Raw genomic sequence first — 25,509 nt, 5'->3', positions numbered from 1 at the left:
TCATTAGAGTACAATAGATCTTGATTCTAATCCCAGTTTTTCCTCTTACATGGTCTAAATGTATGAGATCGTCAGCAAGTTACTTAACTGACTTTTCATTTTCTCTAAACTATGGGATAAACATATCTTTACAAGGTGTAGGGATTCATATAAAATATTGTATGAATATGCCTATCACTGGAGGTTTTCTTTTCTTTAACTTGTACTCTGGTACAGATTAATGAAAAAATAATTATTTATTAAAAGTTCAGGAAAGAAGAGCCATTTCCTGGAAGTATCTTCCTATATATATTTCTTGTACTGTGTACTTCCTAAGGGAAAGTTCCCTCATACATGATGCTGGGAGAATCTGCATATAGATAATGGGAGGTCCACACTGTATGTAGTGCTGTCCCAGCAAAGCAGAGGATATAAAGCTAGTCTCTTTTTCATCTTAGGAAGTTGAAGTACAAAGGATATCAGAGAGAGAGGACCTCTTTTCCTGCACTCTATAAAATAAACTTAAACCCAAGGCATCCAACAATAGAACTTGGCATCCAAGAGACTGGTGAATACATGAATAACATCAAGGGCTAAGCAGCCCTTTGATAGCCAAGAGAGTAGTTTTTTTCCTAGCATTTAGAAAAAACTGGTTCTTCAATTATTTTTTCAGAAATCATATTCTTTTCATGTTACCTGTAAGTGGTCACTCTTAAAACCAAAATATGGAATCTCACAGAACTACCAAATTCCTTGTGTTTTTTTGAAAAAGTGAAAGAACCTAGGTAAATGAATCCAAAGAGATACTCACAGAAGTTTCTGTAAAATATGGTGGATTGTCATTTTCATCCTCAAGTGAAATAGTAATTGTTCCTGTATTAAATAAACCAAAAGGTTGGCCCCCCATGTCTCGCACTTCCATTATTAACTTGTATGTATCACAATGCTGGAAAAAAGAAAAAAAAATGAAAGAAAAAGGTACACTGATGAACTCATCTATTTCCTATAGCTAGTGATTCTCATTGCCATTGAATAGGCTCTCATTATTTTATGTTCTTTTTTGATTATTTTAAAATATATAAGTATAAATAAGAATAAGAGATTGGCTAGTCAGTGCAATAGAAACCAGATATGTCTACCATAAAATTTCAAAATTTAAAGCTATTTTGCATCCACACATCACATCAGGTCAATGATCTTCATGAGAACTTGCCCAATACCTTGTGCTTTCCCCAAATCTCCTTAGACACAAAGGAGGTATCCAGAGAAGCCCAAACACAGGCTGTAGGGAAACAATCTGGGGAGGTGGCCAGACTCCTCTGGGAGTTCATTATGAGTATAAATATAGTTTAGTGATTCTAAAATTAATCAGTTCATTACTTCTCTATCCAGTAAAGGTGTAGTTGTGGTGATGACACCTGTATCCGGATGTATGGAGAAATGCTTTGGATGATCTGGGATTTGCTGTAAGATTTTGTATTTCAGACGAGTATGGAGAGTGTCTGGTTCATCAAGGTCTATGGCAGTCACTTGTCCCACTGAAGTTCCTGTTCAGAAAAATCCCATATTGTCAACAACTTAAAAGAGTCATAAAACTGAATTACAAACAAGGTATGGTTGTAGTGTATTCTCCCCCAAATGACAAGTGTATTGATTTTACAAACAAGTGGAGTGTCTTAAATGCTCTTCCAAACCCCAGGCTCCCCTTAATTATGTGGGTATTCTGAATAACAGGGTTAATATTCCCCATGTCTAAGAACACCCACCCCACCTTTGGTTAGCGTGGTCCTCCAATTCTTCCCTTCAACCCACCACCCCAGCTCACAAGTCATGTTTGGATGGGATCTTCTTTGCATGTCTCACATCTTTTATGGGACAACTTGATAATGTTATGAGAGGAATAGCACAGCTTTGAATATGATAACAAAGAATTTATACCTTGATATTTCAATAAATCTGCTGAATTGTTAATATATGCAAATAATTATTAATATATGTAAGACAAACATTGTATAGCAACCTGCGTATCATTTGGACAAGATTTACAGCCCAGAAGAGTATAAGAAATGTTACTTTAGCAAATCAAGAATTATGAAAGAACAATGTTAAACATGCATGCATGCAGAGGCAATGACAAGAGAATGCAGGAGGCATTTCTTGTAACTTTTTTATTTTCAAAATAAAATGGATACTTCGTGCCTAGGTCACAATCTTGGCTGTCTATAACATTAAATTGGTTTGCCATTTTTTAAATTTGTTTGGAAAATATGCCAAGTAAATGTATGTATATATTGTTATAAGTCAGATAAACATTTCCATCAGATGATTTATTTCTGGGTCTTTGAAAATGTCTTGAAACTTTGTAAAGATTCCAATTATTTATTACTTTATGAATGCATCTGTGATGTCTATGTACATGGTCAAAATAGAAAATGTGGATAGCATTTGTCTGTAACACACATATATGCATCATGGATTAATCTAACAAAGTTGGTAACTTCCCATATTAGCTGCCTTGTACTTACACATAGCAAAAATAAGCACAAAAAGGTTTGCCTTTGAAGAATTTATGATCTTCAAAGATTACAAGGTTTTATATAGAATATCTTTGACACTCCAGCATTGTTAAATGCTTTTGCATAATTGTGTTACAACATTACTGGGGATTTTAATCAAAGCAAAAATCTAGTTTTTTCCTGAGAGGTGAACTTACCAGTTCTACAATTTTCAGGCACACTGAAGATAGTCACTTTGTTTTCAAAATAGGGAGCGTTATCATTATCGTCTTCAACTTTGAACAGCAAGGGGAGCGGGTACTCCGGGGCATAACCGTCTGCTGTTGTGGCATAGGCGTAGAGCTGAAGGGGAAACAAGCACCGTCAGCTTGTTTGCAAATGACACATTATGCACAAAATTAAGTCTAGAAGTTGGGAAAAGACATAAGGTTTAAAAAGCCATCCATGAAAGAATATGTAACTAAGAACTTGGGCGATGGAAGATACACTAGCACAGACAATGCTGCCATATGGCTTCAAACCTTGTGCAGCGTTCATGTGATTCTCCCACCAAGGACTGTGCATTCCAGCTAAATGGAATTACTCTGTTCTCTGAATTAACCGCATACCCTTCCGCTTGTTAGATTGTATATAAATTTCCCCCAGTTATGCTAATAAAAAGTATTTTATTAGAGATTTAAAAAATAGGATTCCATTTATTTATGGATTTGCCTACATGTATAAATAGATATCAATGATCTTCAGAGATTCAATTATCAATTCTTTTCTCTGGTTACCTGCATGTTCTTATTTTTCTATCATAAACATATTTCTTGTGTAAAAAAAAGTGCCAATAAAATCGTATATAGGTTCCAAAGCCATCTCAAAATGGCATATGCTGGTTCCAAAGGCCAGGACTTAATGTCCTTTTCTTTCAAAGACCATCAGTTTATTTCTGTACTCTTCTTATGTGGTTTATGCATTATAAGTGTTCAATAAATAGTATTTGAGTTAAACAGATTTTCTTTACTGACAGGACCAAATAAACATGCCCAAGGTGGATTCTGTATTAATTATTCACAGGTCAATTATTCACTGGTCAGTTATTCTCCAGTCAATCTTCCTGATTTTCCTACTGTAACCATCTTCCAAAATGAACCAGGGTTAAAATTCCAGGTATCTCCCTCCTCCTTGTCCTTCATTAGCCTTATCTGTCAGTTGCCAAGTTCTAGAGATGCTGGCATTTCTGTGTCTCTGCCACTCGTTATCTCTCTTTTATTCCTAATGCCATCATTCTCATGAGACTCCAAATGTATTCTACATGTTATCCTACCAACTTTCCTGCAATTTTCCTAACTGACCTTGTCCAATATCTGCAGCACTCAAGAGTCAGAATCATTTCCACAAAGCACAATTGTAATCCTGATATTACCTAACTAGATTCTTCAGTGATCTCTGTTTCATCTACCAAAGTAACCACAGAATCCCGGCTCCTGTTAAAAGGCAACATTACATCTTCACAGTTTATCTGGAAGGAAGAAGCTTCCGCTCCAGTCTCTGGGATGGATGGTATTGAAATGATCATGTTCTTTCTGTTCCCTTATTTGCGTTTCCCCAAACAACCCCCAGGTGGACTTTGTCAGTTATAAAACTCATACTTTGATTTCCACCAGTCTGATCACTAGATCTTATTCCCAATAAATTCTGAATGCAGAGTGGAAATACAGCAGTGTTCCAGCTCACCATCCCCACCAGCAGCACCGTGGTTTTCTTCACCACTGTCCTGTCCGGATGTCACACTATTCGGCCTTCCTATCCATCTCTTCCTTTCCCCTCAGATTTTGTTTAAGCTGCTGCCATTTGAGATTTTTAGCTACAGAAAACTACAAAATTATCTTATGTCTCTATAAGATGACAATTGTCCTAAGAGATGAAGCCTATGACATACCAAAGCACCCAACACAGTGCCTGAGTAGGTAATTCTTCAATAAATAGATTTTTCCACTCAATTCCATCCATCTTTCCTTTTCAGAAAGACAAACTTCCCTTTAGATTGGCCCTTCGTGGGGCACCTGGGTGGCTCAGGGGGCTAAAGCCTCTGCTTTCAGCTCAGGTCGTGATTCCGGGATCCTGGGCTCGCGCCCCGCATTGGGCTCTCTGCTCCGCAGGGAGTCTGCTTCCCTTCCTCTCTCTCTCTGCCTGCCTCTCTGCCTGCCTGTGATCTCTCTCTGTCAAATAAATAAATAAAATCTTAGAAAAAAAATTGGCCCTTTGCAAAAATGTATCATAAACATTCTTCACAGAATCACTTGTAATGAATTCTTCTACTTCTTCACATTGGCATTAAAATATCTCCCTCTCTAACTTAAGTCCATCCTGCTGTAATTTACACAACTTCTTACTAGTGCTTCTCTTTATTAGAAATGAAGATCATCTAGTTCCCACCATACAATCACTTGTAGTTTGACATAATAGTGTTTCCTGATCTTTAACCACAAGTTAATATCATTATCTCACCTTCCATAGATTCATTCTCCCTAGGAGAATCTATTTATGTCCCTGTAATAGAGAAACTAATTTAAATACTTTCTTATTTAGTCATTGAGGTGAACTCAATAATAGTACTGGTTTTACAGTAGTGTTCACATTCTTTTATACTGAAAGCAATAATCATACACTTGAATATTGCAATAAGAAGTATCTAGAACATTATACTTTAAAATTAGTCATATTTTTAGCTGAGTTAGAAGAGTATTATTTAAACTTCTTGTGCATTTTTAGGATATTGTTTCTCCCTTGAATTCTTCTGTAGCTTGAAGAATCTCATTTCTTTTAGCCCTTTTCCACTACAATTTGCTGAGTTGTCTTTTCTTTTCTTTTCCTTTTTTCCTTTTCTTTTCTTTTCTTTTTCTTTTTCTCTTTCTTTCTTTCTTTGGGAAGATGGAAACAGTTGCCAACAGGAGTGGGAGCCCGAGTTTGACCTTGTAAAGAAAGATAGCTAGTGTAGACAGGGCAAAGGTAGGAGGAGAGCAGTGGCACCAAAGCTGAGTGGGTACAGAATGTGATTAGCAACATACATTTAAAGACAATGGGTGCGCCTGTGTGGCTGAAAAAGAAATGTATGTGGCAAGATAACAAGGCTCTGGGAAAGGGACTAACCTGAAAATTTTTCCCTGTGTATTTACAAAGATACAGATTCTCCTCAACACTCAAAGAGAAACATGTTTGTAACTGCTTTCTTTCATAGAATAGCCTGGAATTATTGAAGAAAATCCTCTACTTATACAAGAATTCTTTGAAAAGATTTGATAAAATGGACTTATACACATCCCTGAAAGATTGGATGTATTTAATGGTTTAAGACAAACTCTTGAAACTGCAATAATGATGTGATTCATCCAGAAAAATACTTACAAGCCAAGATCAAACAATCTAACACGGGGCAAGAGGGAGAGTAGGAGCACAATGAGAATGTGTATTGAATTAGACCCGTGGCAACCTGTGCCAATAATTAATGAAATCAAATTATTTCAGGTAACAATACTTGAGTAATGCATAACATTTATATAGGTTAGATAAATGCAAAAAATTGGGAAATCCCATCAAAATCCTGTTTTTGAGGACAAAATCCTAGAGCACTTGTATTATTTTTATTTTTTTTTTAAAGAGCTGTATGGTTTTCATACTGATTTTACCAATATTTAATTTGTGTATTTAATGTTTGCAACAGCTCTAAGGTAGATAAGACAACTATTAGTAGCCTGTAAGGCAGAGAAGGAAACAGATTCTTGAAGATTGTGAGTCGTCCAAGCCTAAAAGAAAAAGTGGCAGATAGTGAAGATCTACTGATTTCCAGAGTAATAAGCTTTCCAATGTAAAGCTAGTAAGTGAAATCAATTTGATACAAAAACAAAGATGTATTATTTTAATTTGCACCTCTATGTTGACAGAGAAGGCTACCATTCTGCATTGCCTCAAGTGATTTCATGTTTCATCATGTTTATATCTGGCTGTTATACTTCCCTTTACAAATCTTACTAATTTGAAAGAGGTATTTCTTAATATCAGTTCAATCTTAACTATGATTTAATGGGAACTAGAGAAATAAGAATTATCCAGAAGCCCAACATTAAGAATAAATTCCAAACCGTTTTATTTCTTTTGTCCTTTAAAAGATGTTAAAAAATAGGAAAGTAACTTTTAAAAAAAGTAATCTCTACATCCAACATTGGGCTTGAACTCACAATCCTAAGATCAAGAGTCACATGCTCTACCAACTTGAGCCAGCCTGGCACACCAATGTAACTTATTGTTTTTTTTTTTTTAAGATTTACTTACTATGTATTTTAGAGATAGACAGCACAGGGGTGAAGGACAGAAGGAGAGGGAGAGAGAATCTTAAGCCAATTCTGTGCAGAGCACAGAGCCCCAGGTGGGCACGGTCTCATGATCCTGAGATCACCACCCTGAGTCAGTCGCTTAACTGACTGTGCCAGCCAGGAACCACCACACCCCCACCTTTTTTTTTTAAAGATTTTATTTATTTATTTGACAGAGAGAGATCACAAGTAGGCAGAGAGGCAGACAGAGAGAGAGGAGGAAGCAGGCTCCCCGCTGAGCAGAGAGCCCAATGTGGGACTCGATCCCAGGACCCTGAGATCATGACCTGAGCTGAAGGCAGAGGCTTAACCCACTGAGCCAGCCAGGTGCCCAGAACCACCCCCTTTTTACAAATAAAACTATTCTCTCTTTCTGTTCTCTGGCAACAATCCAGTGAGAAGCAGCTGAAGACTTCAAAAATTCAAAAACAGGGTGTTATCAGCAGAATAAGAAGTGAAATGTACATTGCAGCATACAGAGCAGGCAGCTTATTATTTCTCCTTAGGAGTGACTACTAGTGTTGGATCTTTTCTCCTTATAATGGATCTATAAAAGGGGCAGAGGGACTGGGTGGCTCAGCTGATTAAGCATCCACCTTCAGCTCAGGTCATGATCCCAGGGGCCTGGGATTGAGTCCTGCATCAGGCTCTTTGCTCAGAAGGGAGTCTGCTGCTCCCTCTACCTGCCGCTCCCCCTGCTTGTGCTCTCCCCACCTTTCTTTCTGACAAATAAATAAAATCTTTAAAAAGGGGGAGGTCAGAGAATTTACATATTCACATGCACACATACCTATATCTATATATTTTTCAACTTTATATGGTTTCTTGATGGATCAAAATGCTTGCAATGATGCTTAGCATACCTCTCCTATTAGAATCTACGTAAGCTATTTTTTTTTCCTTTTAAGATTTATTTGACAAAGAGAGAGAGGGTGCACAAGCAGAGGGAGTGGGAGGGGGCAGTGGGAGAGGGAGAAGCGGGCTCCTCATTGAGCAGGGAGCCTGATGTGGGGCTTGATCCCAAGAGCTTGGGATCATGATCCAAGCTGAAGACAGAAGCCCAACCAACTGAGCCACCCAAGTGCCCCTGTAAGCTATTTCTATTTCTCAAATTAATAATTTGATATTATTATGAATAAAATATGTTTATTCAGAGAATTTAGGTGGGAGCATAAAATTATAAGGACAATATGTCATTCTAATCCAAACATTTAATTTAATTATGAAATCCCTAAAGTGGGACATTTATGTTCTAAAAATTTCACCACCTTATCCAGTGCTTTGACATCCTTAGGACAGTCTCCACCCGCCCCCCTATCCCTCGTCATTCACTTCTTTCATGGCTGCCTTTGTGTGGCTACCAGTTCCTGCTTATCTTTTCTTTTTCGTTTTCTTCTTTTTTTTTTTTTAAATTTTTATTTATTTATTTGACAGAGAGAGAGAGGGAACAGAAGCAGATGGAGTGGGAGAGAGAGAAGCAGACTTCCGGCTGAGCAGGGAGCCTGATTTGGGGCTCGATCCCAGGACGCTGGGATCATGACCCGAGCTGAAGGCAGGTGCTTAACAACTAAGCCACCCAGTTGCCCCCCTGCTTATCTTTTGGATATCTGATAAGATGTTAATTTCTGGACTACCCAAGTATGAGATAACTTTCCTTTCTATGGACTCATTTAACAAAGAGTCCTTCAATTACACTCACTTCTAATTCAAGAATCCAAGCACTTAAATAATTTAACTCACCATCTCCCTAAAACTCACTGTGAATTTCTTCTGTATGTCAGGTTAGACCTCAGAACACTGAGGAGATATGTGAAGTTTGAAACAGAAAAAAGAAAGGATTTAATTTTCTGAAGAGCTGAATTTTACTTTGGGTCAAATTAGATAAAATAAGAGAAATTGGTAACTTATTCTGGATTACTAAAGAAATAAAATGATATCCAAGGCTCTCATGGCTGAAGGACAGTCAGAGGGAAAAAAAGAAAAGAAGCACAATATTATTCAAGAGGTAAAAGCAGTGAACCTCAGTTTTATGATATGTTTAGAATTATGTTGGGTGACTTCAAATTTTCAGTTGCTGGGGCCCATCCCAGAACAATTAAACCAGAATTTCTGGGAAATGACCTAAGCATCAGTATTTTTGAAAAAGTTCTCATGTGATTTATAATGTATAGTCAGGTGGAGAATAATTGAACCTGTTATAGGGAAATACAAACTCAAGAAAATTCACCACTGTTGTCCCAGGGTTCTACAAATCAAAGCCTGTGCTTTAAAATCTGTCATTTTATTTTATAGAGCTTTTCTCCCCTTATGATATCCATTATCTTTCTTCACCAATTGTGCTAATAGAAATGTTAAGTTTACATCATACTATAATGATATTTAAAATACTAAATCAAATAATTAATTTTTCTAATATGTAAATAAGCTGTATTAAAATTACAGAAACTGGGGGTGCCTGGGTGGCTCAGTGGGTTAAGCCTCTGCCTTCGGCTCAGGTCATGATCTCAGGGTCCTGGGATCGAGCCCCGCATCTGGCTTTCTGCTCAGCGGTGAGCCTGCTTCCCCCTCTCTCTGCCTGCCTCTCTGCCTACTTGTGATCTCTCTCTCACTCTCTGTCAAATAAATAAGATTAAAAAAAAAACAAACTACGCTTTAAAATTACAGAAACTGTAACTGAAAAAATAATTCTCAATAATCCAATAATCTTACTGGAAACTGTTCATACTGCTCACGATCTATGCTTCGCGTACAAAAGATGTCCCCTGTGTCCTTATCTATGTAGAACAAATTGAAGGGCTCTTTGTCCACTCCTGGTCCACTTATGGAGTAAAAGATGGTGTAGTTCTGTGCAGCATCAGACTGGACCTGTAACATAAGTGACAATCTAGTAAAATAACAAATATGCTATGGTAATACCTTCAACCTGATCTGTTGTGATGCTTTAACTATCATCACTTGCTCTCTTTTCTATTCACCTATTCTTTCCTTCCCCTGCTTCTTTATGCATCATCCCATACTTTTCAAGCTCTTATTCATACTCAGCAACGTGCAAAGCCACAAACTGGATCATCTATATGATCCTAAATTTTTTTGAATTCTCTGCATATTTATGGAAAATCTTGGAGTTGAACATACCTTCACAATTTCTAGTCACTTAATCCTTATTCCTATGTAAAATATAGTAACAATTTCAGTGGTTTTGAGTTATTTGAAGTGGAAACTTTTCTGATTTAAAAAATTAAAAATAACACAACCTCCCACCCACCATTAAGACCTAATTTCAAAGCTGGCCTATTATTACACTCCAGGTAGCTGGCAGTGACATCTCCATTTTGGTAAACAAAAATACCAGTCTTTTTTTGTGAGGGTAAGTGTGAATTGAGGGGACAATTGAATTATGCAAAATCTATAAGCATGTCCTCTGAGCAAAGAAGAGTGAAGTCTGGTGGACTATTCAGGAGAATCTGGATATAGATTTAAAAGCATCAGAAACTCAAAATATGAAACTTGTTTGTAAATGCGGAATAGGATTTCTGGAGGAAAGTGACAAAATACACTGATTTTTTTTATTTTTTTAAGTTCTGGTGAATGGGTGATCCTTATTAGTACAAACAGGTAAAAGCCCTGAAAGTTTTAAAAGTAAACAAGCTATTCTATATAAAGTCAAATGAGGTAAAATGTACCTGCTGAACATGTTGTGGAAATGGACCTAATGAGTTCTCCATCAGCGAACAGGGAATAGGGGCCCATCGTCTCTTGCTGCGTTTGAGAACTGTGTCTCTGGTGTGCCTCTTCTTGGGAAGCTGCATGTGATGAGAGATGAAGAAATAGAGCCCAGCCTCTCATCAGGAACTGTGATTTTCACATGTACACCAGTGTGAAGAAAACAAGTAGGGGTTGCACATAATAATATCACAGGCAATACCCAAACTCTTTCTGTTTTTTATTAAGATACACACACACACACACACACACACACAACCAGTTTCATTCTGTTTAACCAGTTAATCAACCAGAGATTTGTAGGGCGTTGCTGAAAGATGCCATCTCCAGAAGTATTAACCTCCTAAACAGAGATTATCCGTTAACAAATATCTAAAAACTGATTTTATTCCACTTGGTGTGGTACAACCGATATTTGCCAAAATACTGGCTACAGTGTTTATAGAACTATGCAAAGACAGAGGTCAGTGTTTGTTCAAGTATATTTTATTTTATGTGATGTGGAAACTATAATATGAAAATATGAAACAATGTTTTATAACATTCCTTCTAAATTTGTAATATGTGTTATGCATGTTACTATGCAAGCACCTTCTAAATTTGGTAAAGAATTATTATAATCAAAAGGAATATAGCTGGGAAGTCTCTCACAAATTAAATTACTTATTCATAAGTTATTCCACAAGACTTACTTCAGGGTGCAGACTTTGCTTAAAGTGAGATTTCTGTGAATTTCAGCAATCTCTCCCTTCCCAACTCTTGATCACTACCACTCACGGCAAGAACATGAATGAGCCTGGAGCCTGGGCATTCCAACCAGTCCTGTGGACTGGCTACATGTCATTCTCTGAAGAGAGGGACCCCATGGCATTTTCTATTATGGTGGGAGTAAGCTGTAGACAACCTCTTTAAAGTGACTGAAACCCACAGTCACTTGGGAGAAAGCCACTCAGGGTGGAGTCCCACACCTCAAACCTGACTCAGTTTTCACTGAGTTTTAGACCCACCCTTGCTTGTTCCTTAGGTTGGTTGTGCTAATTGCCACACCTCAAAGCACTATCTGAAACCTTTGATATTCTGACCTTGCTCCCTGGCTGCAGAGCTGTTCATTTTTGCACCACTTTGTAGACAGCTCTACCACTCCTTGAAACAGTCTAGTCTTTGCAACAGGTTAGTTAGAAGGGGAATAAACACACAAGTAAGCATTCAGGAACCTTGATTTTGGCAGGGAAGGAAGTCTATGAAATGAAGGCCTTTTGTAAACAGAGCGTATACCTTCTTTCCTTTCACATCCAGTACAATTTCTATCTTTTTCTGTTCCTGGCTCTGGCCATCTGAAGGAAAAATGGAAAAGCTCTTCCTTTCAGAAGACAAAATGAGGTCACGTGTTGTGTAAATGGAGCCATCTTCTAGAATCCTGAAGTCAGGGTCGCTGGACAGGATTAGAGTGGTGGATGGGAAACATTCCTTCAGATTCACTGCAGGGAAGACATTGGCAGCAATTTGTAAAATAAAACAGGAATAGAACAAGTTTTACAGGAATGGCAACTGACAGTCCGTGAGAAGCAGGAAGAGGGAGGTGACGCTTGGAGGTTGTTGAGTACCTATTATTATAAAATTGAGGGGCCATGTAAATTAAATAATTAAATAAATGGAGTCATAGTTTCCATTATTTTCACCATAAATTAATTTGTGAAGAGATATAAAATATTTTGTTACTGTGTCTGGATTTATTGTTTCCACTCTAACTCCTGCTTATGGGTTTGTACATATACATACAAATTTATCATTTTATATGTAGTGTTACTGGTATGGTCTCAGATTTGAAACAGGTCTTCAACCATCTTTGATAACTAAAGCTGTCTTGCAAAAAAGAAAGAAAACCAGTCTATACTTCAGTAATACTTGGTATATAATAAGGTTGTTATCAAAATGTTTCCTTTACAGATTCATGTTTAACATATTTAGCATATTTGCTATATGTCTATAGAGTATAGGTTGTATCTCTTTTACAAACTTTTAGAAGATTTAAGGCAATGGATTAATTTAGAATTTCAAAGCACAGGCCAAAATGATGTCTGCCTTGGAAAAGATACCACTTTTGTATTCAAGGTGTAAACTTAAGGCCAAAGAAAATCCTCATGAAAGGAATTTGACCCTTGGACTCGGAGCAACCAACCTATGTTTGAAGAATGGCTGTGATAGTGAAATTTTATTTGACTTTCACAAGCTATTCTGTGTAACAAATCACACAAATTCTTGTGGGGGGACTTGTTCATTATAGTCAACCTCAAGCACAAATATTATTGGGGGGCATTTAAATTTTAACACAACTGTTTTATATCTAATCAATTAAAGAGCATTGGCTTTGGAATTTTGGCAACAGATTAGTTGATATGAATTAAAATATGCCTCTGGTTTTCATGCCTTCATTCATCTGAACTAAACTCATTTAGCCCTTTGATGTTTGCTAATTTTTCTGGCAAGAAAAGTATACAACTAACGTGGTACTTTAATTGTTTCTAACCACTACCAAAACACAAGTAGTCCATCTTTCATTTTATGTTGGATTTTAATGCCAAGTAGCTATTACAGGGCTTTATCCCAAACTTTACAAGAGCAGCCTGAAGCTAAATGTAGCAGTTAAAACTATGAAATTCTTAAAACTATTCTCACCTTTGCCTACAAGTGTTTCAGCCTGAAGATGAGAAGGAACTTGAAGAGAAATTTTCTGACAAGCATCACAAGATAATATTAAAACCTCAAAAAAAGAAAAAAAGAAAAAAATCAGGAATTATATTTGATCACAGACTTCCACATTACAGTTGTCTTATTGATAAAAAAAAAAGTCAATTTCAGAAACAAATTTATCTTCTAGTCCTTCCATATTATTCATATTCATTTTATTTTAAAGATTTATTTATTTCATTCTAGGGAGAGAGAAGGTAGGGATGGGGAGGGACAGAGGAGAGGGAGAGACAGTCTCAAGCAGACTCCAAGTCTGATGCCCAATGCCATGAACCTGATCAGGACCCCAGCCCAAACCAAAAGAGCAATGCTCAACAGATTGCCCCAATCAGGGTCTCCCATGTTCATTTTATTTTATTTTTAAAAATATTATACTTATTTATTTAACAGAGAGAGAGAGAGAGAGATCACAAGTAGACAGAGAGAAATGCAGAGAGAGGGGGGAAACAGGCTCCCTGCAGAGCAGAGAGCCTGATGCGGGGCTTGATCCCAGGACCCTGAGACCATGACCTGAGCCAAAGGCGGGGTCTTAACTCACTGAGCCACCCAGGTGCTCCTCCCATATTCATTTTAAAAGGGAAAAGCAAAGGAAGTGGCTTTAGGGGCACCACAGTCATTTAGTATTAATGAGAAATTAAAATAAACAGAAGTTCTTAGAACCTAAATCATATCGTATTATTTTCTAAAAATGGGTTACAAACAATTGATTTTACATAGAGATTGTCATCTCTAAGTCCATTCATAAATGTCACACTGATTTCTTAGCATGAAGAAAGTACTTAACTCTGGAATTTAATGATCACACATTTGTACACAAATATTCATTTCCATACCCCCACACAATTTGAGTTTATAGTTGATTAAGGCTAGAAACCATGACGACTTTTTTTTAACCTCATAAAGAACAACACCCACAAAACTTCCCTCATCTCATATTGCTCCTGGAACTGGTTGGCATAACCTGGAAAGTCTAAATGGTCTTGAATCAAAGAACTTGTCTAAAAATATATATAATTCAAAATATAGAAAGTAGCCTTCAACAGAGTAAAGATCCGTAACTAAATTCAAGGCATAGCTATTGTTTTAGAAAGCTAGGTAGTTATAGGAAAGAAGATAGACTACCTGAGGAAAAAAAATTTATTGGTTTAAAAGTGTTGACAGGTTTAAAACATAATTTGCTTCTTTTTTTTGGGCATTTTGTACCTATTTACTTGCTTTCTGTTTATCAAAATGAATGATTTTTTAATTACTTAAATATAACATAGCATAGATCTAGATTTCCCAGAAACAGGTCAATTTTATGATTAATTTTTTGGAGAAAATATTTGTAGTTTTATGGGATGTATTATTTGAGAGAAAGAAAGAGGAATGCATTATTGTCCATACTCAGAGTGTGTAGTTAATTTCCAACTCAATTCAATTGCATTGGCTGTATTTTGTCAGTCTATTTAAATAGTTTGTAATTTTACAAAAGCTCTGTTATGCAGAAAACACCAAAAACTGGAATTTGAAAAATAAATTGGTAATCACTTTAATTAATTAACTAATTAATTATATTTACTTATTTATTTTAAGCCTCCCTGTTATATGTTTTCACAACATCCCCATATTTCCCTTCCTGGAATGTCACATAAATCTAATCATACAGTCATGCAATGCTCTTTCTGTTTCCAGGCCTCTGTTCTATCGGCTTATAAGCTCCGAAAGGGGAAAACCACACCTGTCTTGTTCTCTGTTAGAAACCCAGTATTCAGCACATGGTAGGTATTTAACAAATGGTTGCAGAATGAATTTGATGGAATTACATTCAGTTTAATTTAAATAACCACTTTTTTAAAACATAAGACATGCTTATTTATCTGATTTTTTAATACAGTTTTTCCTAAGGCCAAAGAAAAAACTAAATTATACCCCAAGAACTTTCTTATCATAAAGAATTCTATTAGTAATGATCTAAATATATGATGTGGTAAGAGCACTTTGTAATTGACAAAATATGTATACATATGCACAAGTCTCTGTGTATATATATGTGTGTGTATAGATACATATATTTAACCTACATACACACACACACATTATTCTCATAGTATATAGTCACATTCCCAACTCCGATACAGATCTTTCCTTTCTGCCCTAAGACCCCCACTTCTTTGCTTCTGGCTCTGTAGGCAGAGCCAATGGAAGTTTCCAGAAGTACTATTCCCATCTTCAAGTTAAATTAACAGCTTAATGATTTGAGGGAGCTGGAGTCAGACACCCTTTTAGCTATTATGGGGGTTAAGGATGGATGGGCAAGGGATGAACCAAAGGAGACTGGACACAGCAGAGACCAGAAACAAAAGTAATCTGGATGAATCCCACAGAAATCTTTACCTAATACTTAATTTAAGGTGATCTCTGAGGTTGTTGTCTGCCTCCCACTCCCCAGGGAGTTACAGAATGAGAATTTGACCATCAACCCTGCATCACATATTTATATGGAGAAAATGTTTACCCCCATGCAGTGAAATCTTTAAATTCTTAAAATATACTTTGAAGCTAAAGGATTTTGCCAAAATGGAGCGGGAAAGAAAGGAAATTCACGGCTCAGAAATGCCATATGGAGATATGGGACCAGTACCCTTCTCCCTCATCCCCACGAGAGAAAAACAGCACCTGAGTACACACGTACAAAGCTCTAAAAAACCCAAGTGGAAGTCAACTTAATAGAATTTTTTCAATGATGGTCACATAATTGAATTTCTTTTTTATTATTTTTCTCAGGTTAAACCTCTTGCTCAGACTACGACTTCTGCTCATCTCTTAGCTCCTGGTGGGTACAATGAAAGTTCTGGATAACTGCACCTTCACCCAGACTCCCTTTCCTCTTTTCGCAGCTGAGTGGAACTAAGCATGTAAAATATCGACAGCTTATTTAATGACTCCTAGCAAAAGCAAACCTCAGAACGTCTGGGCCATGTGCCCGAGGAATGAATTCATTCCACGACTCCTTGGGAAAACACCACAGCAAGACTGAACCGGGGAATCCCTTGAAAAACTCTAACATCCAGGCAGTGGGCACGTTAAGAGTAAACAAAACACCAGCCATCTCAGGTCACGGGTCTCTCAACTCTCCCTTGAATTTGCCTCAGCTTTGTTTTTGTTTTCCCAGTCTATCTTCTTGGACTTCCACTGCCACCCCTACTCTCTTTCAAGCCCAAACTGGAGGGAGGAAGCACGTAGTGACACGCTTGAATTCCCTAATCCTTTGGTTGTTACTCACCAGGAGACAGAAAAGGAGCTGCTTACAGAAGATGCTCCCTGGGGCAGCAGAGGCTGCAGCCATCAGAAGTGGTCCCAATGGTCAGGACTGGTGGCTGGATAGCAGGGCAGCTTGGGATGCCACCCTGGGCTTAAGCAGATTCCCAATGGCTGGCACGTGTGCGGGGCACGCTGCGGCCACCTTGGCGCAGCTGAGCTGGGTTTGGAGGAGAGTCAGGAGGCAAAGCGATAAAAGACAGAAGGAGCAGCCGGAGAATTGCTTTCCTCCTATTTCCAGGCCAGTCCTCCTCCTTCCAATTCAATTACCTCTGAATGTGAAGAGGTTTTCCTACAAGTGGGGAGGGTGGGGTATGAAACACCCCAAAACCCAGTCACTAGCTCCTCCTTACAGCTTTCAAAATTTCTCCTGCCACTTGACACATAGGCAGAAGCAAGAGGGAACACCCTCCATCCTCAGCCCTCCTCCTTTCCCCCCAGGTTGATGCTCCCCGGTTATTACCCACTCCCACGTCCTCCACTCCTTCTTGGCCTTATTAACCTGTCTTGCCCCTGGGTGCAAAGAGAAATGGTGCACCAGCTCCGTACAAGGAAGTGATACCGCCTCAGCTGCAGTTTTGGCAAATCCGGGGCCATAGGCCTGTGCAATCACAGCCATCAGACGTTATCTCCCCATCGAGGCGTTTAGGTGTTGTCTGCCACAGGTGTTCCGCAGCGGCTCCATGGGAGGGAGAGCTGGTGCTGTGGTCACAGCGGCAACCTCGCTGTGTCTACACCCCGTCATCGGCTGTCCCCCAGGGTCTGGTCTTCTAGGTGCACAGTGTGTAGAGACCTCACAAGAGAATAAAGAAACAGCTGGGATATCATTTTTTATGGCATTCTTTTTGCTACTTGTGACGCAATGAATTTTTTTCATTTTTCATTTTTTTCAGTGTCCTTATTTGAGAACTACGATCTGAGACCAGCTCTCTTTCAAATCACGCCATTCATCCTAATTACTGGTACCTCACATGTGGGCTTTCCTAGCCTAAAAGTACCATATTCCAAGCAGTTCAGTTTCTTAAACACTAATGATGCTTGCAAGGAGGTCTAAAGCATCGTGTTTCCTGCCACGACTCAGCGAGTCCAGTATCAATGGCACCCATCAGCAATGAGGGACATTAGAAAAAGAGGGTAAATATTTTCAAATGGTAATTATTTCATTTGGCCTACAGAGAAGGAACTAAAATTCCTATTTCCTGAGCCACTGTTAAAAATCAGGAACCATGGTAGGCATTTCAGTGATTCCTCCCAAACAGCCCAGCAAGGGCTCCTTGGAGATGATGAAACCACTAGAAAGGATGTAATCATCTTTTGCTAGCTGACCCACAGACGATGGAGAAGTCCACATTAGAACCAGGCCTGACTGTCACTAAAATGCTACTTTTTCACTGCCCTCTTATTTCAATGATAAATACAGACGCGTATGTTGAAAAGGAGCAGAAGGTGATAAGGCGTGGGATGTCTGAGGGGCCCAGTCAGGTAAGCATCTGCCTGAGGCTCAGGTCGTGATCTCAGGGTCCTATGATTTGAGTCTTGTGTCCCTCTCCCTCTCCCTCTGCCTGCCGCTCCCCCTGCTTGTGGGCACGCTCTCTCTCTGACAAATAAATAAATAAAATCTTTAAAAGGGAAAGAAAGTGATCAGGTGTGTAAGCATTCAGCCTTGCTGAATAAGCCAGATTGGGCTTATTAATACTTATTATATTTATTAATAGTTATTAATACTTAAAATGTATTCAGAAGCCGTTATAACCTAATGCCTCTTTATAGCAGTCCATCGTTTGGAAAACTGTGAGCATCTGGCCTCTTTTGTGAGAGTCATTCTATGATCAAGTAAAATGGTTGTTAAACCATTTACGTTACGTTACACATCCTTTTACATGAAATTACTCTTCCTGCTCTTGCTACTGACATTTTGACCTCGTGTTTAACTGAAAAGTAAAGGCACAGCACAATATCTGTGCTGCTGAGAAAGGAAGGGTGAAAGATTTTCTTTTGGTTATTCAACAGTGGGAGCAATGCCTTTCCTGCATATAAATGCGGACATAGGGATATAACTGCTTCTTTGCACGTAGAGGCTGGGAAGATTTGCAAAATAAAAGACCAGGGAACTAGAACTCAAGATATCTGGTAGTGTTTTATTGCCGAAGGTATAGCTACCAATAAATACATCCTGTGTCTGCACTGGAATTTGTTCAGAAAATAAAGTCACTTTAATTGGATATCTTCATATTTGATGCTTTGGGAGAAAAGAAAAGAATGGAAATATAGAAATAGGAATAATTATCTGACCATACATGTACAGATCCAAGTGTAATTCTGTCTGTGTATGCTTCTGCCTGGTCAGGTGTATATTTACATATAGGTATATCTAAATATAGTTATAATATTATAGGTTATTCGGAAAAAGTTCTTTTTTTTTTTCGTGTATGTTAGTTGTATTTTGTTCTAATCTATGTCTAAATTACCAGCATAGCTGAGTGACTGATGGTGAAGTACAGTGGTTAGCAGCTTGGATTCTTCAGATTAAGGGCTTAGACTCTGAACCTAGATTACCTGGCCTTCAACTCCTGACTTTACTCCTCACTACCAATATGCCATTAGGCAAGTTACTTAACCCCTCTGTACCTCAGACTCTTCATCTATAAAATGGGATAACAATAGCTGCTAATTTATAGGTTAGTATGAGGATAAATGTCATAATACATAGAAAGCATTTTGAACAGTATCTGGCTCATAGCAAGTGTTAATGTTTTATACCATATAATTGCCTAAGTGTGCAATAAAACGTCAAAGCAACTACGCTTCCAGGAAAACAAACACAAAATTATTGTAAATCCAAGGTCTCTTGTGTAAAAGCTACCTAAAGATGCACAAACAGATGCATTCATTGAACAAATATTTAAGGGTGCATATATAGGACTCTCACCTCTGCTGGAAGATAAACACCATATACAGAAAAAAGGAAGACAGACATCTTACTAAAATTTTTAAAAAGTACAACTTTCTGAAGGAAAGTACAAATATAGTTTTCTTTCTAGTTCAAAATATAGGGTAAAAGAAGACTGTAGCAAATATTAAATAACTTAGCCACTTAGAGAGAAATTAAGACTAGACAATGATTATATTCTAAATGCAGAATCTTGTAGAAGAAAAAAATTTTTCAATATGTCAGTATCACATAACCTGATTTCCACCACTGATTTATGATCATACAGAGAAAGATTTAAATCTAAAAACCCATGTGGCCTTTATAGTTCTTTAGTTTTTAGCTTAAGACATGTTGAGAAAATATACCTTCTTATGAATTTTCAAGAAAGTGTCTTCAGGAAATAGTGACAAATTTCTTTCTTTTCTTACTTTTTTTTTTTTTTTAAGATTTTATTTATTTATTTGACACAGAGAGAGAGAGAGAGAGAGTACAGCAGGGGGAGAAGCAGGCTCACAGAGCAGGGAGCCTGATGCAGGGCTCGATCCCAGGAACCTGTGAACATGACCTGAGCCAAAGGCAGACACTCAATGACTGAGCCACTCAGGTGCCCCATGTTTTGTTTTGTTGTTTAATCTTAATTTAATTTAATTTTTTTCAGTGTTCCAAGATTCATTGTTTAGTGACAAATTTCTTCAGAAATATTTATGCACAGCCAACTTGTAGACAGTGTTATCTTTGAATAAATTGAAGGCCTCAAAATGGCCATGTACTGATAGAATTATTCTCTCTGTCATGTGACCCAATTTATTTTAAAAGACTCTGGACTGGTAGGAATCTATGTACATTGATGAACCCATAATAAGACACTTTCTGTTAAATATGTATGACCCAAGATAACAAACTACAGGGATAAATGAGGGTGTATGATCTTAACATGGGAGGGTAGAAGTGTATGAACAAAGGAATAAAAGTGCTTTTTTTTTTTTGCTATAAAAGACACATTGGATCCCATAAATTCAATGTACCACAGTGGAAAGCCCCTTCAATTCCATTGGAATCAAAGGTCCTTTATCTGGGCAAAAGGTTATTGAAAATTAGAAGTAATTCATAAGTACTGATAATTATTAGGAATGATTTCTTGAGGTTGCTTGCATATAGGATGGATTAATTTTACCTTAAAAAATGACCACTTCCCATTATAAAAAACTGTTGGCAAACCTATGAAAAGAAAGATCAGCATAACATCTCTGTATGATTTAGAACTCTATTCAGCACTCATGCCTAATTCAAATTGGCTTAAGAGAAACAAAAGAAAACATAGTAGTTGGGGATAAAAGGATTTGTTAAGTCATGTGATTGGAAAGTCCAGGGATAACTTGAATTCAGGCATAGCTTGAGCCAAGTTGTCAAATGATCTTACCACGCTGTTGATTTTCTCCATCTCCTGGCTCTTTGTTCCTGTTGGTTTCATTGTTGTTCAGTTTCCTCAGTGCGGAGGCAAAGATAGCCACCAGAAGCTCTAAGATTATATTCTACTGTCTTGGTAATCCATAGTTGAAAAAGCATATCTTGATTCCAGTAGCTTGGACAACGCATAATTCCACTAGCCAAATTTTGTCCATAAATTTAAAGTCAAGGGCCAGACTGGATCACATAGGCAAAAAGTGGCAGAGAGTGCATTGCCCAAAACAACCACAGGCTATCAACAGAAAAAGGAAGATTAATAGTTTGGCAGGCAAATATCCTCCAAACTGATCATTTCTTTATTTGTCATTTTAGTCATACCAGTTATGCACCAAATCATTCATTAACAGTGTCTATACTCTAAGCACTACCTCTGGTGCTGATGACAGAAAGCTGAAGAAAACATGATCTCTGCCCTCATGGACCTAAAAATCTATTAGTATTTTGAAGACTAGTTAAAGTACTTCATACGATATAGTTAGTATTAAAATCCTGGTCAAATGCACATAATGAATATTTTAGACTTTTATTCACTTCTTGAAATTTCCTCCAATTTTTATTTTCTTTGCTGGTCTTCAAAATTAAATGTTTGGAAAAATGTGTTTTTTTTTCTATGATACATGGAATCTTACTGTCAATTATTTACCTTACATATTAAAAATAATGTGGAGTACCCAGGTGGCTCAATTGTGGGGTGTCTGCCTTTGTCTCAGGTCATGATTCCAGGTCTGACTCCCTGCTCAGTGGGGAGCCTGCCTCTTCCTCTCCCACTCTCTCTGTTTGTGCTCCCTCTCTTGCTATGTTTCTCACTGTCAAATAAATAAATAACTAAATAAAATAATGTTATTAAATTTTTATTTTTATGGATAAGAATAGATGCTCATGACCTAAACTTTGTTAAGATGGAAAATTAGGGGGAAAGCTTCAACCATAATCTAAATGTAATCTTCCAGTACGTATCTTCTAGTCTAGTTTCTGTGTATAGAATTTTAAACATTGTTATACTGTGCTACCAATTTAATTCTGTAGCATACATTTCCCCTTAATAATTTTTATAGAACAAACATTTGTCCCATAACGTGGCAAGTCCTATATAGACATGTATTAAACAATATTAAATTCCTTTAAATAAGTGCACTACAATTGATTTAATCAGTCCTTAAAATTGAGTACTTCCAGTTTTTCCAATTTTTTTATTATTATAAAAACCATACTGGGGAAGGAGCAAGATGATGGAGGAGTAGGAGACCTAAATTTTGTCTGGTCCCAGGAACTCAGCTTGATAGTTATCAAACCATTCTGAACACCTACAGACTCAACAGGAGATCTAAGAGAAGAAAAGCAGCAATTCTAGGAACAGAAAAGTGACCAGTCCCTGGAAGCGATTCCTAGATCCTGAGATTCCTCTCCTATCATTAATGTCATTCAGTCTAAACTCATCAAGTATCATCAAGCAATAAAGTAGTTCCTGTTTTGTCCTTAAAAACAAACAAATGCTATCCTGAAAGCAAAAGCCTTTTCTGGATTTAGGATCATTTCTTGAGATAAAGTCCTTCATATAGACATTCTAGGTGAAAAGATATGAAATTTAATAGCTCTTGGTATATAAAACCAACTTATAACCCAAAAACAGTGTTCTGATGTACATTCTCACTGAAAATGAACAGAAACAGCAAGGATCCTAGCCAGAATCGAATATTAACAGCTCATTAAAAATCCCATATTCATAAGTAAGATATTATCATTTGAATCTGAATTATTTGTCTGATCATGATGTTGAGCCCTTTTCACAACTGCTAAGTCACTGCATTTTTTCATAATATTTGAATATGTTGGCATATATCGGCAATTATAAGGAAATTGGCACAGTTGAAGTAAACCAAACAAGTTAATAATTAAAACTGTCTTCGATGGTATTGTTTCTTTGAAATAAGAAGATTGTTACATTTTTAGTTTTTAGCCTTTTATATATTTGTGATTGAATTTCATGGCAGTACAAAAATATTTTTTCCTTGGGGCACCTGAGTGGCTCAGTTGGTTGGGTGACTGCTTTTGGCTCAGGTCATGATCCTGGAGTCCCATGGGATTGAGTCCTGCATCAGGCTCCCTGCTCAGCGGGGAGTCTGCTTCTCCCTCTGCCCTTTCCCCATCTAAGTCTCTCTCTTTCTCTCTCTCATCCTCTCCCTTTCAGATAAATAAATAAATAAAATCTTTAAAATAATAACACTTATTAAAAACTTTTTTTGCCTTTTAAGTCTTTGAAATGCTAATATTCCCTAGGAAACTATTACTATTTTCTGATGTAACAACCACAAAACCCACGTAGAGCTTTATCAGTTGATTTGTAGGCTAGATTGCAATGTAAATGTAGTCATTTCTATAGGAAATGTGACACCTACTCCAAGGAACCATTCCTAATTTACTTGTTATTAAACTGAAAAGAAAACCTATTCCCCATGGTTCTTGCAGCTTGGTTTCCATACAACAAAAATGAATGCCATTGATCAGATCCTGTATCCTGTTTCATGAAACGCCCCTGAGAATTTGTTCTTACCTAAGGTTAATTGAACAGACTGTCATCTCATTGGTTCTCTGCTGCTTCATGAGTTTAAGGAGAAGATGAGGAATTGGATTGCTGGTCTTTTCCTGGGTTGCTATGAAACGCTGCTATTTCCGGCATTCCAAAGATAATTAGAAAGATGAGAATGGGAAACAGAGTACTCTGCGGGATCAGACAAAACACCTTTATTATGTGGATAGCGAAACATTTTGTAAATCATGCTGCCCTTTGGGAAAAGTTTTCCTATGTGATTTTGAACTAGAATGTTTTGGAGAGTTTCTGCCTTTACTTTGAAGATGTGTGTGCATGTGTGCGCTGTGTTTCTCGAAAATAGGATAGAGGGCTCAGGTACAGTGAGAAAGCTTGGTGTTAACCTTAACGGAGCCAAGCCTGTTAGACTGAGCGTCTTGCTATTTTACCACTATTCTGAAAGGAGAGCACAATTATGGCATGTTTTGCTGAAGCCTTGGTGGTATTATTTTACACCAAATAATTTGACTTCTGGAGAATGTTGCTGCATCACTCTGTCCTATGGACTATTCTGGTCTGGTGAGGCAGGTAGATATTCATCTTAGTGGACAGTGGGGTAGAAAGATTCATACCATGAACAATGAAGACAGAATACTGGGGCAGCCCAGGAAGTGGAATCCGTGAATAACTTCTGATGATTTTCTTTTCTTTCTTTTTTTTCTTTTTTTTTTTTCTTCTTCTGCCTGGGATTAAGAGGAATAGTCATGCTTTGAATTGTTTTAATTTTTTCTGATGTTGTAACATTTTATATATATATATGTATATATATATACATATATATATATATACACACACACACATATGAATTTAAATATTTAAACTATATATATAGTTTAGTTTATGATATATTATACCATACTTTATATATTACATATGGAGAGAGAAAAAGAGAGAGAGAACCTAAGTCTAGGAAGAGAATCATAGGAAGTACCAGATCACAGAGGAGAAGCAGGCTGCAACTTACATTGGCTCATGGGTAGCCTGGCAAATGCCCTGTTCACCTATTGTACTAGAAAATAGATACTAGAAAGTGAAGATATCTTGATGGCATAGTTGAGTTGTAATATTTTAAAATGGTATGTAAAGCATTCTATAAGTCTAGTCTTCTTTAAATGAAATAATTGTATACATACCAATATTTTGAAACAAAACCACAATACTTAGGATTTTAAAATTCTTTGGCACAAATTTAAAGACTGTAGTTGTGAAATATATATATATATATGGAAAATACCCAAGTCTATAATTTTAAAATTATATCCTTGACAAAACTATTAAAAATGAATTAGATTTTTAAAAAATGAATTAAAGGTAGAAAGACCAGCAAAGAAAAAGAGACAAGACATGAGAAAACATAGAAGAGGAGAGAGTGATTGACTCAACTAGCTGTACTGATGCCTATTACGTACCACACGCTAGATCAGGATTTGCTCAAAGAAAAGTGCTAAATGACACGGCTACAATAAACTGTCTGATGGGGCACAAAGGAATCATAATTAACCAACCTAGAGCAGAAGGAGCAGTGTTAAATTCCGTAAACCTCTTAGTGAATTTCAGTTAAAAGAAATGGCAAATATTGGGAAAATCTTTAATATTATTAGTTGTGTCATAAAACAAAGAGACAAAATATAGAATGGAAAGAAATCTTTGCTTAAACATCTACATTTCTATTTTTATTAATAAAGTATATTTTTGTCTTACAGATTTAGTGTAGAATATATAAATAGTTACATATGGAGAAAGAGATAGTAGTAGCCCATGACTATTTTTAGACTAAACTGCATTAAAAATACACCTCTATACTTTAGATTTATGCCAACTGTGGTTTTCTTAGTATAAGTGGATTAAGAGTGAGCAACATTAAACAAAAGAAACTACACCCTTTAAAGCACACTCCCT

At 37.1% G+C, this 25,509-nt stretch overlaps 1 protein-coding gene across 1 annotated transcript in view; it reads right to left on the bottom strand.

The window, feature by feature from the left end:
• Positions 1–25,509, bottom strand: part of DSC1 (desmocollin 1) — a 333,497-nt gene that overhangs the window by 15,171 nt on the left and 292,817 nt on the right. The window contains exons 5-16 of the mRNA XM_082699479.1: positions 24,183–24,293; positions 23,575–23,742; positions 21,667–21,829; positions 20,977–21,255; positions 16,590–17,417; positions 13,253–13,337; positions 11,852–12,054; positions 10,537–10,656; positions 9,563–9,718; positions 2,693–2,837; positions 1,360–1,526; positions 791–925 (exon numbers count right to left, since the gene is read on the bottom strand). Of these exons, the coding sequence (XP_082555605.1) occupies positions 791–925; positions 1,360–1,526; positions 2,693–2,837; positions 9,563–9,718; positions 10,537–10,656; positions 11,852–12,054; positions 13,253–13,337; positions 16,590–16,652 (1,074 nt within the window). The 5' untranslated portion in view covers positions 16,653–17,417; positions 20,977–21,255; positions 21,667–21,829; positions 23,575–23,742; positions 24,183–24,293. The remainder of the gene's footprint in view (positions 1–790; positions 926–1,359; positions 1,527–2,692; positions 2,838–9,562; positions 9,719–10,536; positions 10,657–11,851; positions 12,055–13,252; positions 13,338–16,589; positions 17,418–20,976; positions 21,256–21,666; positions 21,830–23,574; positions 23,743–24,182; positions 24,294–25,509) is intronic.

The sequence above is a fragment of the Mustela nivalis genome (genome assembly GCF_964662115.1).
Source record: "Mustela nivalis genome assembly, chromosome: 14".
In the NCBI taxonomy this organism is placed as follows: Eukaryota; Metazoa; Chordata; class Mammalia; order Carnivora; family Mustelidae; genus Mustela; species Mustela nivalis.
The sequence above is the reverse complement of the archived record's forward strand: the minus strand, read 5'-3'. Positions and strand labels throughout refer to the sequence as shown.